The 13,926-nt window shown below is 32.8% G+C and overlaps 1 protein-coding gene across 1 annotated transcript in view; it reads left to right on the top strand.

Moving 5' to 3' along the window:
* Nucleotides 1-13,926, top strand: part of LOC111624278 (multidrug resistance-associated protein 4-like) — a 33,941-nt gene that overhangs the window by 6,515 nt on the left and 13,500 nt on the right. Inside the window, exons 2-3 of the mRNA XM_023367090.1 lie at nt 6,715-6,820; nt 8,379-8,597. Of these exons, the coding sequence (XP_023222858.1) occupies nt 6,715-6,820; nt 8,379-8,597 (325 nt within the window). The remainder of the gene's footprint in view (nt 1-6,714; nt 6,821-8,378; nt 8,598-13,926) is intronic.

Raw genomic sequence — 13,926 nt, 5'->3', positions numbered from 1 at the left:
CCCGTTACATTTTCTCGAAAGCAACATGACGCTTTCTCGTGAACTATTAACCTCTGCACGGCCGAAATCGCTCGTGAATATCATCAGAGACGGCCGAAAAGAGTCAGTCGCCGCCGTTCCTCTGGATAGAAGTCGTCAGATAGCAACCGGACTTTTGTGTTTTTTGTGCCTCCTATTTGGATTATTTGCAACAGGATTTATTAAGTGCCAAAGAAACTTGAACGAACGTCGTCGCTAGAACTTTGGATTAAGTATATTCAAGAATCAACCAAACTCCAGGTATTTATCACCCCGCGCATCGTATGTGAACTCTCTCTCTCCGCGACAACCCTTTATCCAATAGATTTTTAAATAAACCCTTGTTAATTGTTAAGTGTATCTGAGTCACTTCCAATGTTGTCTCTCGAATCGACATTACGAATCCGTCTGACCACGTACGGGACCGCTCGCTCGACGGCGTGACGTAATCGCTGTCTCGGTTTCCGTGTTTCGAGAAACACGGTGGTGTCAATCCTGACAGGGTACCAAAGAGGTGCCGACCCGAAAGGTGACAGTAAGATTGGCTATAATGTAATAATCTTAATCTTTGATATCGTTAATAGTGTAATAAACAGTGTAAATAGTATTACTATGATTAAAATTTTAAATATAATAGAGCGCTCTTCATAACTAAGAAAATGTTTTGTGTGTTTGAAGTTTCAATCAACTGCACAACAATTAAACATGTTATTATACAAATATGTACAACTCTACAAGGCACATATCGTGACTAAACCAGAATTTTGAAATTCTATATATTCCACAGTCATAATTTGCCATGTAAATCTATGGGCCGATTGCGGTTGTAAGTTTAAAGCATATGCAGGAACACTAAACATTAGTTTTTGCAAATACAGTGTGTTTTCTGAAATCTCAAAACCACTGTGAGATAATGACATTAAAAATAAAAATAATCACATTGTGGCCGAAATTTCCGTGCAGACACTACGAGTTTTAATATCACTACTAGATGAATATAGATCTTCGTAATTAATAAGACTCACGGAGCGAATCATTTGGCTTGGGCTAAACAGCAGATGATCTTGACTTTAACTTTATCTGATTAGAAGTGATATTCGTTAAACTACAAGTGGCATCTTGATATGCATCATTGTTTATCTGTGGCTCAAGACATTCTGCGAAGGCTAAAGACTATCCAACGTATTCAATGAAGTTATTATGTGTTCCTTCACCTGTAATGGTATATGTTAACCTGTGGTGTTTTACCATCTATTATGCGGCATGTTTACTACTATGTACATTTTCGTTTTTACCCTAGAATGAACTGTGGAAACACTTAAATGTGTATGGTAATGCAGCTGTGTCAATGTATATACGCGCATTTATTTACTTTAGCTCATTTACTGTTAACGGCATTTACTTACTTTATTATTTTCATTTTATTTATTTATTTATTTATTTTTGTTTATCTATTTATCTATTTATTTATTGTTTTCTCTTTTGTTTACTTCTTTCCCAACATTTGTGTTTGGATTATTTTGCAATTGTCATTTGCATGTAACATCAATGTAATCATTTCTGTAATTTCTTGCCTGATTATGCCGAGCGGTATCAGGCTAAGTAATAAAGATTATTTGATGGTGATGAAGATAAATGGCAACAAGTTATATGAAGTGAGGAGAAGAAATTTAACATAGATGAGCAAGATAACTGGTTAAATATTGGCACGATACCTTTGTTGACAGGGGTACTGTTGTGTATGTACCATCCATTGTTAATAATTATGGGTACCGATTCGTAAACACTCTCTTAAAAATCGATTTTTATAAAATTTATCGACAACAGATGTCAGCACTTCATGACTACCTCTTGTCTATTGTCTGTTTCACATATTTATGTCCAGATAGTTATGACTTAAAAAATGTTAGTTGGTGGTTTTCTTCATACAGTAATTTTACATGATAATTTTTAATTACATTTTTAGCATATTGATGCAATAATCCTCTATATATATAAGCCATTGTTGCGTCTGTAACGGTATCCATTGCCTAAAACGCCCACTAGGGGCGCCCTAGCAAGGATTTTAAATTAACAATAAATAATTTTTATTTGTAATAGGAATTTATTGTTGACAAGAATTTATTACTTGTACCACGGAATGGTGTAAATAATTCTTATATGCATTGCCTTTTCTTATTATATGCCTTGATTAACCTTGCGCCGCACGTTTACAACATGCCGTAACTCGGTGAACGTCACGCATTGACTCAAATTTGTTGAAAAAATTTGTTGAAAAAATTGCCGATACATTTAACATCGAGGTTTACCAGCGAAAGTAAATAAACAAATTAAACTATTTTAGAGTATTTATAGAATGTTTAATAACACTGAATAATTATTTTTAATTAGCATATTGTCTCCTACCGTACGATAGGACTACCTCATACTTTTAATGAACAATAAATTATTTTTATTTGTAATACGAGTTTATTATTGATACCACAGAGAATAACGAAAAAACAAGTAACGAACAAATAACAATTTATATGCAGTTGAGCGTCGATTATCCGAATTAATTGGGGACTGGGGTTATTTGGAAGATCGATGTTTCGGATAACCGATTATGTACGAAAAAATATATTAATTTATCCCATCTTGACATTTTTCGTTGCGTGTTGCTTCGCGTTGAATTTTCGTCGATGTTAAGCCTAAGGCTAAGACTCCACTACCGAAAAAACGGCGTAAAAACCCCTCGCCGTAAAAGCATTTAATCACGTGACCTATTTGCGTTTGCGCTCGGATTACGGTGGATGTCCAGCTAGCGCGGTTTTTACGGCAACGGTGCTGCCCCAAGTGTCGAAAGTAAATACTTCTTCGCACGTGAATTGGTAGAAACGAAAGACGGTTGTATACGTGATATATCGATATAAATACAATGATTATATTCTACGAGTTTTTTCTGTAGGCCTACTATAATTACAAATATAGTAAAAATAATATCTTTACTTTCATATACTAACTTTTATTATCGTATTATTAAGATAATATACAGCACTTATAAGCTTAGCTTTTTTATTATATACTCCTCTAAATTGAAGGATTTCCTTTGGTATCCATTATTATAATCAGGTTACCTCTTGTCGTAGATACACGAATACTTTCGGATGTTTTCGATAAATCTTTCCGGATCTATTCTAGAGTAGCCACGAGGGAACGTACACAAAAGCTCGTTTTCCGCCATTTTAACTCCATGTCGTGATGACGTAGATTTCACTGACTTCTGATTGGTGGAAGGTACCTCTTTACGGCGTATTCGCGTCGAAAGTTAAACATAGCTCAACTCGCTTTTACGCTGGTTTTACGGCCTGCTCGAGCGTAAGATATCGGGGTCACGTGATTAAAAGCTTTTACGGCGAGGGGTTTTTACGCCGTTTTTACGGTAGTGGAGTCTTAGCCTAACGAAGACTATTGTATCGTTAAAAATTATTTTGTTATTTTGTACGAACAAAATAAATTTATTGAAAAATATAAAAACAATAAAAAATTATACTTCAGAAGTTAATTTAGTATCAAAAACGTAAAATATTTGAGTAGCCTAAGACATAGCCAAAGATTGCAGTGCCACAGCACTGGCGAAAATTTAAATTTGCCGACTGGAATTCTTTCGGGTGATTGACGTTTAGGATGATTGACTTTCGGTTAATCGACGCTCTACTGTATTAAGTGGATCAAACTTGCATCATGGGAATTTGTAAAGAACGCCCACTAGGGGGCGTCCCAGGCTACTAGTGTTATTATAACAAGTTCATTCCTGCAATAATAAGTCAATCTGTTATAAATATTCAAGTTGTGACTTTCAGTTCTGTCACTTTATATATATTTTTATTTTTCATTTAAATCTAAAATATCATCAAATATTACGTGTACTAGCAGATAAGCTTGGCGTTGCTCGGACAAAAAGTAACGATAGAGAAGATTAAGATTATTACATTATAGCCAATCTTACCCGTTTTCACAGAATGAAAGAATTAAGTTCTCCTCTTTTCAGACTAATTACAAAATTCTTAGATGGGTCTAAAAATACATTCGATTTCCCGAAAAAACGCAAAAAAACGCATCTGCGCCTGTAAAACTTGCATGTCGCTTTCTCTTAAAACTTTCATTGTTACTTAACACTTCCATTCTTAACACTTTCATTGTTAACACTCCCCGCTGAGAAGTGTTAACAACCTCTCCACCCGCGGGGGGAACTCCGAAAAATCCCTTCTTAGTGTACATTCTCGTGACGTACCCTAACTCTGTACCAAATTTCAACTTTCAACTCCTAAAAATGAATTAATTCACTGAAGACGACAGTAAGATGATGGGTGTATTATGCTGTGATGTGCATTTCGGTGGAGTGCTATCACATATTCTGCTTTAAACCCTAATTGTATTAATGCTGTGCGTTATCTGCAAGTTAAACGTGTGCACACCTAATATCATCTGTGAAAAAGGATTGGAAAGACGTTTTACTAATTTTAGCAAGATAATGCATCCACTCATAATGAAAAATAACTTTAGAGTACTTTACGGCAAATGCTATGCATGTTATGGACTGACTCCCATATTCTCCTGGTCTTAATTCTATAGAAAACAGGTTTCGTATCATATTAAAGACAGTTCAAAGCACGTAACTATAACAGTAATATCACGAAAAATAAATATACAGTACTTACTAAATAATAAAAACAAACATTTAATATGATTTTGAAATCGTCATCTTTAGGTTAAACACAGTCAAACATCTACATGAAAATTTGAAAACATATGAAACAATTATTTCATTGGAGGAAAAACGTCGACGTCAATAATGACAAAACCAGATATATTTTTAACCCTACAGTTGTGTCGATCTCGAAAAAACGAAAATAGTAGAGGAGTTTATTGAATTTGTTCGACCACATCAGTGTCACGTATAAAGACACCGTATTTAAACAACGTTTATGAATGGCTATAGGTGCTAAATTTCAAATACCAGGTAGGTCTAGTAGAATCGATATATAGGCCTAGTATTTAGATCACACGTTCTCTATTGGAATTCGGAATACATGTCTATCAATTTAAATTTTCTGTATTATAGCAGAGAAAGTGGAGAAAAATGGAAGGTACAAAGGGATAGATATATGGGAGAAAAAATTAATAAAATGTATCACTGTTAGCGGCAGTGGCATTTCCTATTCGCCCAGAATTTTTACGTATGTGTGTTCTCGCATAAACAGAAACTGAACTTAAAGCTTATTTCGAATTCAGTTTTCTGTCACGCAATTTTACGCATGTGTGTTCCTGGCCTTGGACTTTGTATTCAGAATAATATTTAACGATGAGATTTTGGATGAGGCATGAAGGATACCCATGTTTTTATTTTATGCCTGGGATGTAGTTTAGTTCGATTTCTCTATCGTTGATGTTGGTAAAGTGAGTCAAAAGAGTTTTCATTCATCCAAAAGGGCCTTTGGAACACAACGATAGCGACATCTGCATCAGAAAAGATATACAGTAATGCTACTTTTCAATGAAACAAGGCTAAACAAATCAGGTAACCAACACCTTATTAGTTGCTGATGGAGTTTATTAAAAACGAACGTTTTCAATCTACTCAATAGATCATCATCAGGTTAGAACATTAAAAAATGAAATGCAACGTAAAATGGAACATCACGTTCAAAATTCAAAACCATTCATATCAACTAAAAAGAATAAAATTATACATGATACATAAAATGTAAAAATAAATAACATGCTACTATAGCTAAACATTAATACAATGAATCTTAACCAAATAGAAGTTGCTAAATTTCCTTTAAAGCGATTAAGGATCGTATTTCGGTTCACGAGCTACTTATAAGTTTTTTAATTGCAAACTTCCAAGCAAAAGGAAGACCCTCAGCATCTCTGGCATTAATGCATCTGTCACCAAGTTTGCTCCTGTATATTTTCATTTTTTCGGCAGTTTTCGCTAAAGTTGGAGAGTGTACTTATCTGACGACTTCCGCTTTCTTCCAGCCAACCATAGATCCTTGGGCAAGAGCCATCTGGGCCAATATAGTTGTGTTAGATTCTTTTATATCAAAATACTTATGTTCTCTGATCCTTACCCTGAGGTAAGGATCAGAGTAAATATAATTTTTATTATTTTTAGTTGATATGTTATCGGTTTTTGAATTTTGAACGTGATGTTCCATTTTATGGTGTATTCCATTTTTGAATGATCTAACCTGATGATGATCTATTGAATACATCGAAAACGTTCGTTTTTAATAAACTCCCTCAGCAACTATTAAGGTGTTGGTTATTGGATTTGTTTTTATTTATTTGCTGAGTACACTTGTGTTCAATGAAACAAGTCTAATATATCCAAGTAGGAACCAGACCAACCTGAATCATTAGACCAACTCGAAATATACAAAGCTAATTTTTGGAACACTGCCATAAATTCCAGGAATTTCGAAACATTCTTTAACGATTGAAGGTCTACTTTTGAAGTACACCTATAAGTTAATATCTTCTCCTTAATAAAATATGCGGTTTCGTCATTATTGGCGTTGGCGGTTTTCCTAAAATAAATCGATAGTATTAAAAGAACTGAATGCAATTTATATATCTACAAAAATTGAAAAATAGTTATTGAAATGGTGTTTTTATTTGTGAACTTTTACGGCAATTTATTTTCAGAGAGTGGAACAAAGAATTACAGAAGAAAAATTCAAATATACTGAAAGCTGTATTACGATTTCTTGGATGGAAATTTTCAATTATAATTTTATATGTATTTACTCAGGTAATATGACAACTGATTTTAAATATTTTCTACTAATTTGAAACCGTGTTGTTCTACGTTTTTGTTTGTAACCACAATATAGTGCAGTTGGACAAACAGTAGATATTCTTTCATCCGTTTATTTCTTCTTCTTAGCTGATACAAGTTTTTACACGTTTTAGGCATTACTACGCCCTTCTTCAGTCATCTAATTTTGTACGTAATTACTACCTAACTTCAAACCGTTTAAATAATACACATAATTTACAAACATACCTTCTCTTCCGTATTTTACTTTAGCCGAATTTAATTTCTCTTCTGTTGTTTGCCTTTCTGAGAAAATTTTAATTGATGTTTTTACAGATGCGTTAACATAGCATCTTAAAATGGGGGTATTCATGGGTACAGGTCAATATTCAATGTATACAAAGGACCTACAAAGGACCTGTATTCCTGTATACAAAGGACCTACAAAGAGGGTATTCATGAGTACAGGTAACGTGTAAAAACGCGTATCAACTATGAAGAACAAATAAACTAATGAAATAATAGCTAGTGTTCGTATAACTGCACTATATCGTGCTTACAAACAAAAATGTTTTTAAATACCCTATGTTAAGCATGTAGAGGAGAAGGTGGTATTATGGAACACTGCGGGTATTATGGAACCACCTCATTTCGAACTGATAATAAAGGCGAACTGTAGCGGAATATAGCTGAACTGAACTAGGCAGACATCCATAGCAAGGGGAAAATCCGTTTTATTTCAGTTAAACAGTTGTCCGTATTTAATCAGCAAATTTGTTTTTTTTCAAAATTCACAAGTTTTGAATGCTAAGTGAATTTAATTATTTTTAAAATATAAATTGCGTAGTTGTAGGTTCATTGGTGCATGTATTCCATTCCAGAGACTTAGGGGTACATATTAATCTGTGTGATGTTCACGTTTTTTAAATTTTGGTCTCGACAGACATAAGTTAATACGAGATGGCGATGCGTGAAATACGGACCCCTTTGGTGCTTTTACAGTAATATGGAACTCAACTCCTCCGAACTCTCTCTTTGCAATTAGACATTCGTCCGGAGCAATTTGGGAAAAAGACACTAGGTAGAAAGTCTGAAAATTTCTAAAAACAGCAGCTGGAATATATATTGTTGATGGAGGTCATATTTTTCTATTATAAAAGCATTTTTGCGATAAAATACATTGGAGTAAATAATTTTGTAATTATTTAACATTTTTTGTCCTTTCCTATTTGTTTTTGGCTACATTAAAGCATTTTTTTGAAAATATACGGTATGGTTCCGTATTACCACCCGATTTTCTCTAAGCCTACTTTTGGACTTTTTGTACAAAAGCATTCAAAAACCATACTTATAATTACACTAGCGAAAAATCCAATTAGGAACATTTAGTTTACTAGTTACCAGTACTTTTCGCACAAAAAATGTGGGGTGTAGTTATGATACCATGTTTACAATTCACTAAAATGTAATTGGGGTTCCATAATACCACCTTCTCCTCTATTAAAATAGTCGAAATAACTGATATTTATGAATATTTTGTATATTTATGCAGGACATCGTTGTAGTTGCTGGCCAATCATACTTACTGGGATTAATAATACACTATTTTGACAACAGATTGGAATGGAATGAATACTATATATATGTAGCCTTTCTAGGATTTTTTGCTGTAACTGCGGTTTATATGGGTGCATATAATGCTAATCTATTTACTTCACAAATACTTGGAATGAAAATAAAGGTAGCATTTTGCACTGTTATTTTTAGAAAGGTGAGTAATAATTGTCATGTGTTATGAATATACTTTTGCATTTGTATTCTTTATTTGGTCTTGATTACTAGCATTTATGTTTCGGCTATTAATTGTGCATGTTATTGATTGGATTTGGCCATGCACTACTGTCATCATGCAACACTGCTTCTATAGTTGACAGAGACATACAAACAATAATAGTAGTAAAAACGAGACAATGGGCTTTTCACGCCTCAGTGCTGAAATACATTTTTATTATTCCTCTACAATAGCCAACAGTAGTGAAAACACGTTTACATATCACTTTAATAGTTATAATTTTATAATAACATTTTAGTTAAAATAAAAAGTTTATTCTAAATATAATAGACACACCAACAATCCTGATAAGCTTTGGTTTTGGATAATTCCAAATATATATGCTACTGTGAAAAACCGAAATTAGAGAATGTCGACACACACAAAATACGCCGGTGAAAGACCGAATATTTGGTTATATTATACATTCGAACAATCGCCGGTGTATGTCGACAAGCACAGATAAGCAGTTTTGCCGTTCCTAGTACATTTGTACTTTTCTGGTACATTTTGCCCTTTCCAGTAAATTGAAATTACATTTAGATTTTTAGTACATTTTCAGTACATTATAATATTTCAAGTACCATTTACGGTACAAAATAATATTTTACGGCTTTAACGAAAAAAATTATAAAAAATGAGTTTAATAAAGTCTCACTAGTATCACTGCTTGCTAATTTATAATTATCCAATCACAACATAGATAGTTGCACATGTAAACAGTCTTGACTCTGGTTTTCTTTCACACGTTCAGTTGTCTGCACATTCTCATCAGGACTTTGACAAAATTTTTCATGCCACGTGGTCCAAACAATTCAACTCCGTCAAACAAAAATAATGGACAGGTAAGGAAATCAATGATTTTAAACTTTTGTCGTCAATAATATCAAAATATTCGTTAAGTCAGAATCAAATTATTATTGAAAATAGTTTTGAAATTGTACGAGTATAAATAATATAAATACTTTTATATTAGTTTCTACCACTATAATTTAATTCTTAAATTATGAACTTCAATTTTAGTAATCGTAGTAAAAGAAATAAGGGTTAATGTTACGTATGGTTCCAAAATGGCCGCGCTTCCGACTGTTCCAAGGTCTATATAAGAAGGTCAGGACACGCGTGATCTACTTCTTGAGCTGCCATTTTGGGGTTTTTTGAGTTGCATGTTTTAAGCAAACTTGTACGAGCAGTCAGTTTTATATGACATTAATTAAACTAAAATTGCATAAATCCTGTAATTTCCAGTCAAAAATATAATAATAATTTCGGATGATTATGCAACCCCAATTTTATGTAACGTTTTCATCAAATAGTTTAAAAGAAACAAGCATCCTTATCTTTTGCTGTCATGATTGAAATTAATTAAATAGGTACTAAAACTGATGCAATTACGTATATACCACTTCGTAAAGTGATGCAATAACATCAAAAAAATTTAAAGTATAATAAAGAATAAAATAATATAATATAACAAATTTATAATTATTTTTTAAAAGCACGATTGGTTATAAAATTAAGATGAAATTCAATAGTATTATTAATAAATGTTGTCAATGTAATGCTAATTTTATAATAAGTAATAGATGTGTAGATATATTTTTAATTTTAAATAGCTTTCAAAAAATTCCAAAAATAAAATTTAAAATTCAATGATTTCACAATAAACTATATATATATATATATATATATATATAAATTACGTGCCTATATATATATGTAGGCATGTAAACAAAGTATTCTTAGAACTAGTATATTTTGAAAAAAAAATAGTACAATTTTTGAAGGCGTTTCAGTACGTTTTCAAATTTCATTGCGGCAACACTGCAGATAAGCTTTGGTGGAGGTCGAAACGACACTCGAGAAGCCGATGTCGACAGAGAGGCTATCGTATGTCGCCAAATTCTTCGTTGTTTCCTTCTTCTCAAATTGGTTATACCGTACGAATACAAGTCCCTGTGTCGATCGTAGCCGTACAGATGTCCGAAATGTGTTGGCGGTTGTTGTTGGAATAGAAGATTCCGACATTTATAAATTAGCAAACAAAAATGGTACCCTCAAGCAGCTTTATATCCGTAATTAGTTCGTAATTTGTAAAGAAAAGTTATTTTCCATAGATGAGATTTCTTCTCAAGAAATATCTTTGAGAGAAGCAGCTGCAGCTAATTCGATAAGTGGAGGGCAAGGTTATGCACGCTGTCATTGCAAAAAGAAGTGTTCCACGAATAAATGCAGTTGTAAAACAGGGGACGCTTGTGCAATTTAAAGTGCCATAACAGCTTAAGTTGTTGCAATAAATAAGATTGTATAACGTTAATCACATAATTTATGTGTAAGTTTATTATTGTATTATATTCTTTAATGATTTAGAATGTACTGTTCGTTTTAGGTTCAACAGTTTATTTACATTCCTGTTACTTAAGCTTCCTTCTATTTTGACATATTAAAAAGTTGCATTTTTGTCTTAACGTAATAAAAATATATTTATGCAATGTTCATCATCAGTGCATGCTGAATGTCGACATTTGCCGATGTAAGTGAGAAATAATATTTATCAAATATTTCGTATATACTCGAAAGGACAGTGTGAATGCTGACATTTATCGGAGAATGCTGACATTTATCGGAGAATGTTGACATTCGCCAGATATCGGTCATTCACTGTAACATATCATACAGTAAAATCCCGGTAAATCGACCATTTACCTGTACACATTTGTTTATTCTGAGGTAATGCTGCCAAATCGTACAAGCTTCCCATTAGTTCAAACCGCAGTTCCTATTAAATTTGAACACCTTTCCACAAAACATGACTGGATATCCAGTTGATCTTAAATGCTCAAACATGAGCAGAAAAATTGTTAGGTTAGTCATCTCAGGCTGCTCAAAAATGGTTTAATCTCTTATAATAAGATACTGTTTCTATATAAAAGTCGATTCAGTGGAAATTTTCTATTACAATTACTCTATTTTTACCTAAATTTTTACTGTGGCTTCAATTTTCAACGGACTTTAGTCAGAATACATGGTCAACGTAGCAGTGGTCGGCAGCGAGAAAAATGCGCTGTAGTTTTGAGCAGACGAACTTGTATTTGCTGCATCATAATCATTTATTTCTACGATATCAAATTAGGGTGTTATCTCGGGAATCCTATCATCCGGAAAACTCTCTAATCTGACAAATTTCTGGTTCAACTACGTCAAATTACAGAAATTGTACTGTACTGTACTTCGATAAAAAATGAGGCAACATCATCAATGTTTAAACACATTTTGTTGTATAAGTATTTTTACGAGGCTGCTTCTATTTCATTTATAAATTGTTTTAAATGCAGCACTTTCACTAGTCAATACTGTGATTGAATACAACTTTGGTATAATTGTATTCATCATGCTATATCGATGATAAACTTGCTTCCAACTGCAAGTGTCCAGTAGCACTAAATGTTAACTAAATGACAAAAACATTAATATTTGTAATTTATAATATACTAATTTATATACGAATTTATATAGGGGAGATCGGGGCAACTTCGGCATGCGGGGCAAGTTTGTCAAGCGCTTTTTTTAAAAAACAAATTAAAAAAAAACTTTGATTATAGGTTAGGCAGTTGAGTTTTATTGGTGGCTTGTTAAGTGTAGTGTTTTTATTGTTCTCCAACAAGCGTAGTTGAATTATCCAGCAAATTTTCATTTTCGTTCAATTCCATATAATATTTTTTTTCCATTTATATTGAATTGGCAGGTTTTGTTATAATTCCATGATAACGAAAGTTACTTTTCCTGTTAGAAGGATGTAACTTCAACTTATTCACGTGGCCAGATCGTGGCTTGGCATTCTGTTCTCAGGGTTGTACTTAATGTTTCGAAATCATGACTAGCGGGGTAAGATCGGCAACATAAAGCCACATTAGAAGCAAAGGATAAAAATCAAACAGATGATAAATGAAAACATGTTTGCATTTGTTATTCATGTATATATGTCTTTGAACTTGCATTTCGTTGTAATAATATTAAATGGGTGTTGGATTTGTATTTCTTTGTTTTAATAGTGAATTCCAACTTATACATTGTTAATAACATAATTTTATATACGTGCCTATCTTGCCCCATTACTGTTGCCCCTATACCAGGGGCAACTTTAATAAAAATAATTAAAATAATTACAACTTTACAAAAAGAGAGAAGTTGCCGATCTTGCCCCTATACCCGGGGCAACTTCGTCAATTTCTCTCTTCTTGTAAAGTTGTAATTATTTTAATTATTTTTATTTCCAAACTGATTTTAACCAGTTCTATAGTAAGGTAACATTCCAATAGACAATATGCAAAGCTTTTTTTTCAGTTTACAGCAGTATTTATTACACAAAATTTAAGTAAAGCTTAACATGCCGATCTTGCCCCGATCTCCCCTAATATAAATTTTATATTATATAAATAAGATTGCTTATATCTTGCTAACATTTATATAAATTAACATTAGTATAAATTAAGTATATATTCAATTTGAAAATTTGAATACAGTAATACCCCGAACTTACGCGATAGGTGGGACCGAGCGGTAACCGCGTAAGTCTAATTCGCGTAAGTCGGGGTATAATTTCGCATGTAAATACATACAAATAATTTTTATTTGGGGCCGGAAAGTAAAGAAAACAATAATTTAAAAAAAAAATGTTTAATAAAATCTGAGATAATACATATGTATAACAAATGTGAGATCAGCCAGGACGTAAACAAAGTTATGCCACTTACGTGCGCTCGATCGTGAGATCGGCTCTCGTAACTTTTTATAGGAGGGCGGTAAAAAAGGCGTTACCGATCTAGACTGCGAAATCCAGATCTATGTCAGAATTCCTAGACACCAGTTTATCAGTTGTTTTACACGCGGATAAACACGCGTGTGGCAATCGTATTCCGATAATAATTGAGAGACATTACTTTATAAAATAAACAAGAGTAAATTTAATTAAACGTAAACAAATAAAGGAATACAAATATATTATAAGGAGACTACTACTACTAATTACAGTCTATAAGGCGTGCGAGATATGGACATATATCTAACCGATATACGATCGAGAGAGAGAGAGCTTACAAATTTAAGGAAATTAAGGGAAAAACAGAGGATGTTCTAACTTTCCTAGAAGGAAGTAGCATCTGTTATCTATTTTTCCCACGTTAAAAACGTTATTTTTCTCACCCCAAACGAAAGAATATTTTATAACAAAATATTAACATTATTAATAAAATTACTGTTTTAGCACAGG

Source organism: Centruroides sculpturatus, unplaced genomic scaffold, assembly GCF_000671375.1.
Source record: "Centruroides sculpturatus isolate CEXI.00-Female unplaced genomic scaffold, Cexi_2.0 scaffold242, whole genome shotgun sequence".
NCBI classification, from domain to species: Eukaryota; Metazoa; Arthropoda; class Arachnida; order Scorpiones; family Buthidae; genus Centruroides; species Centruroides sculpturatus.
The sequence above is the reverse complement of the archived record's forward strand: the minus strand, read 5'-3'. Positions and strand labels throughout refer to the sequence as shown.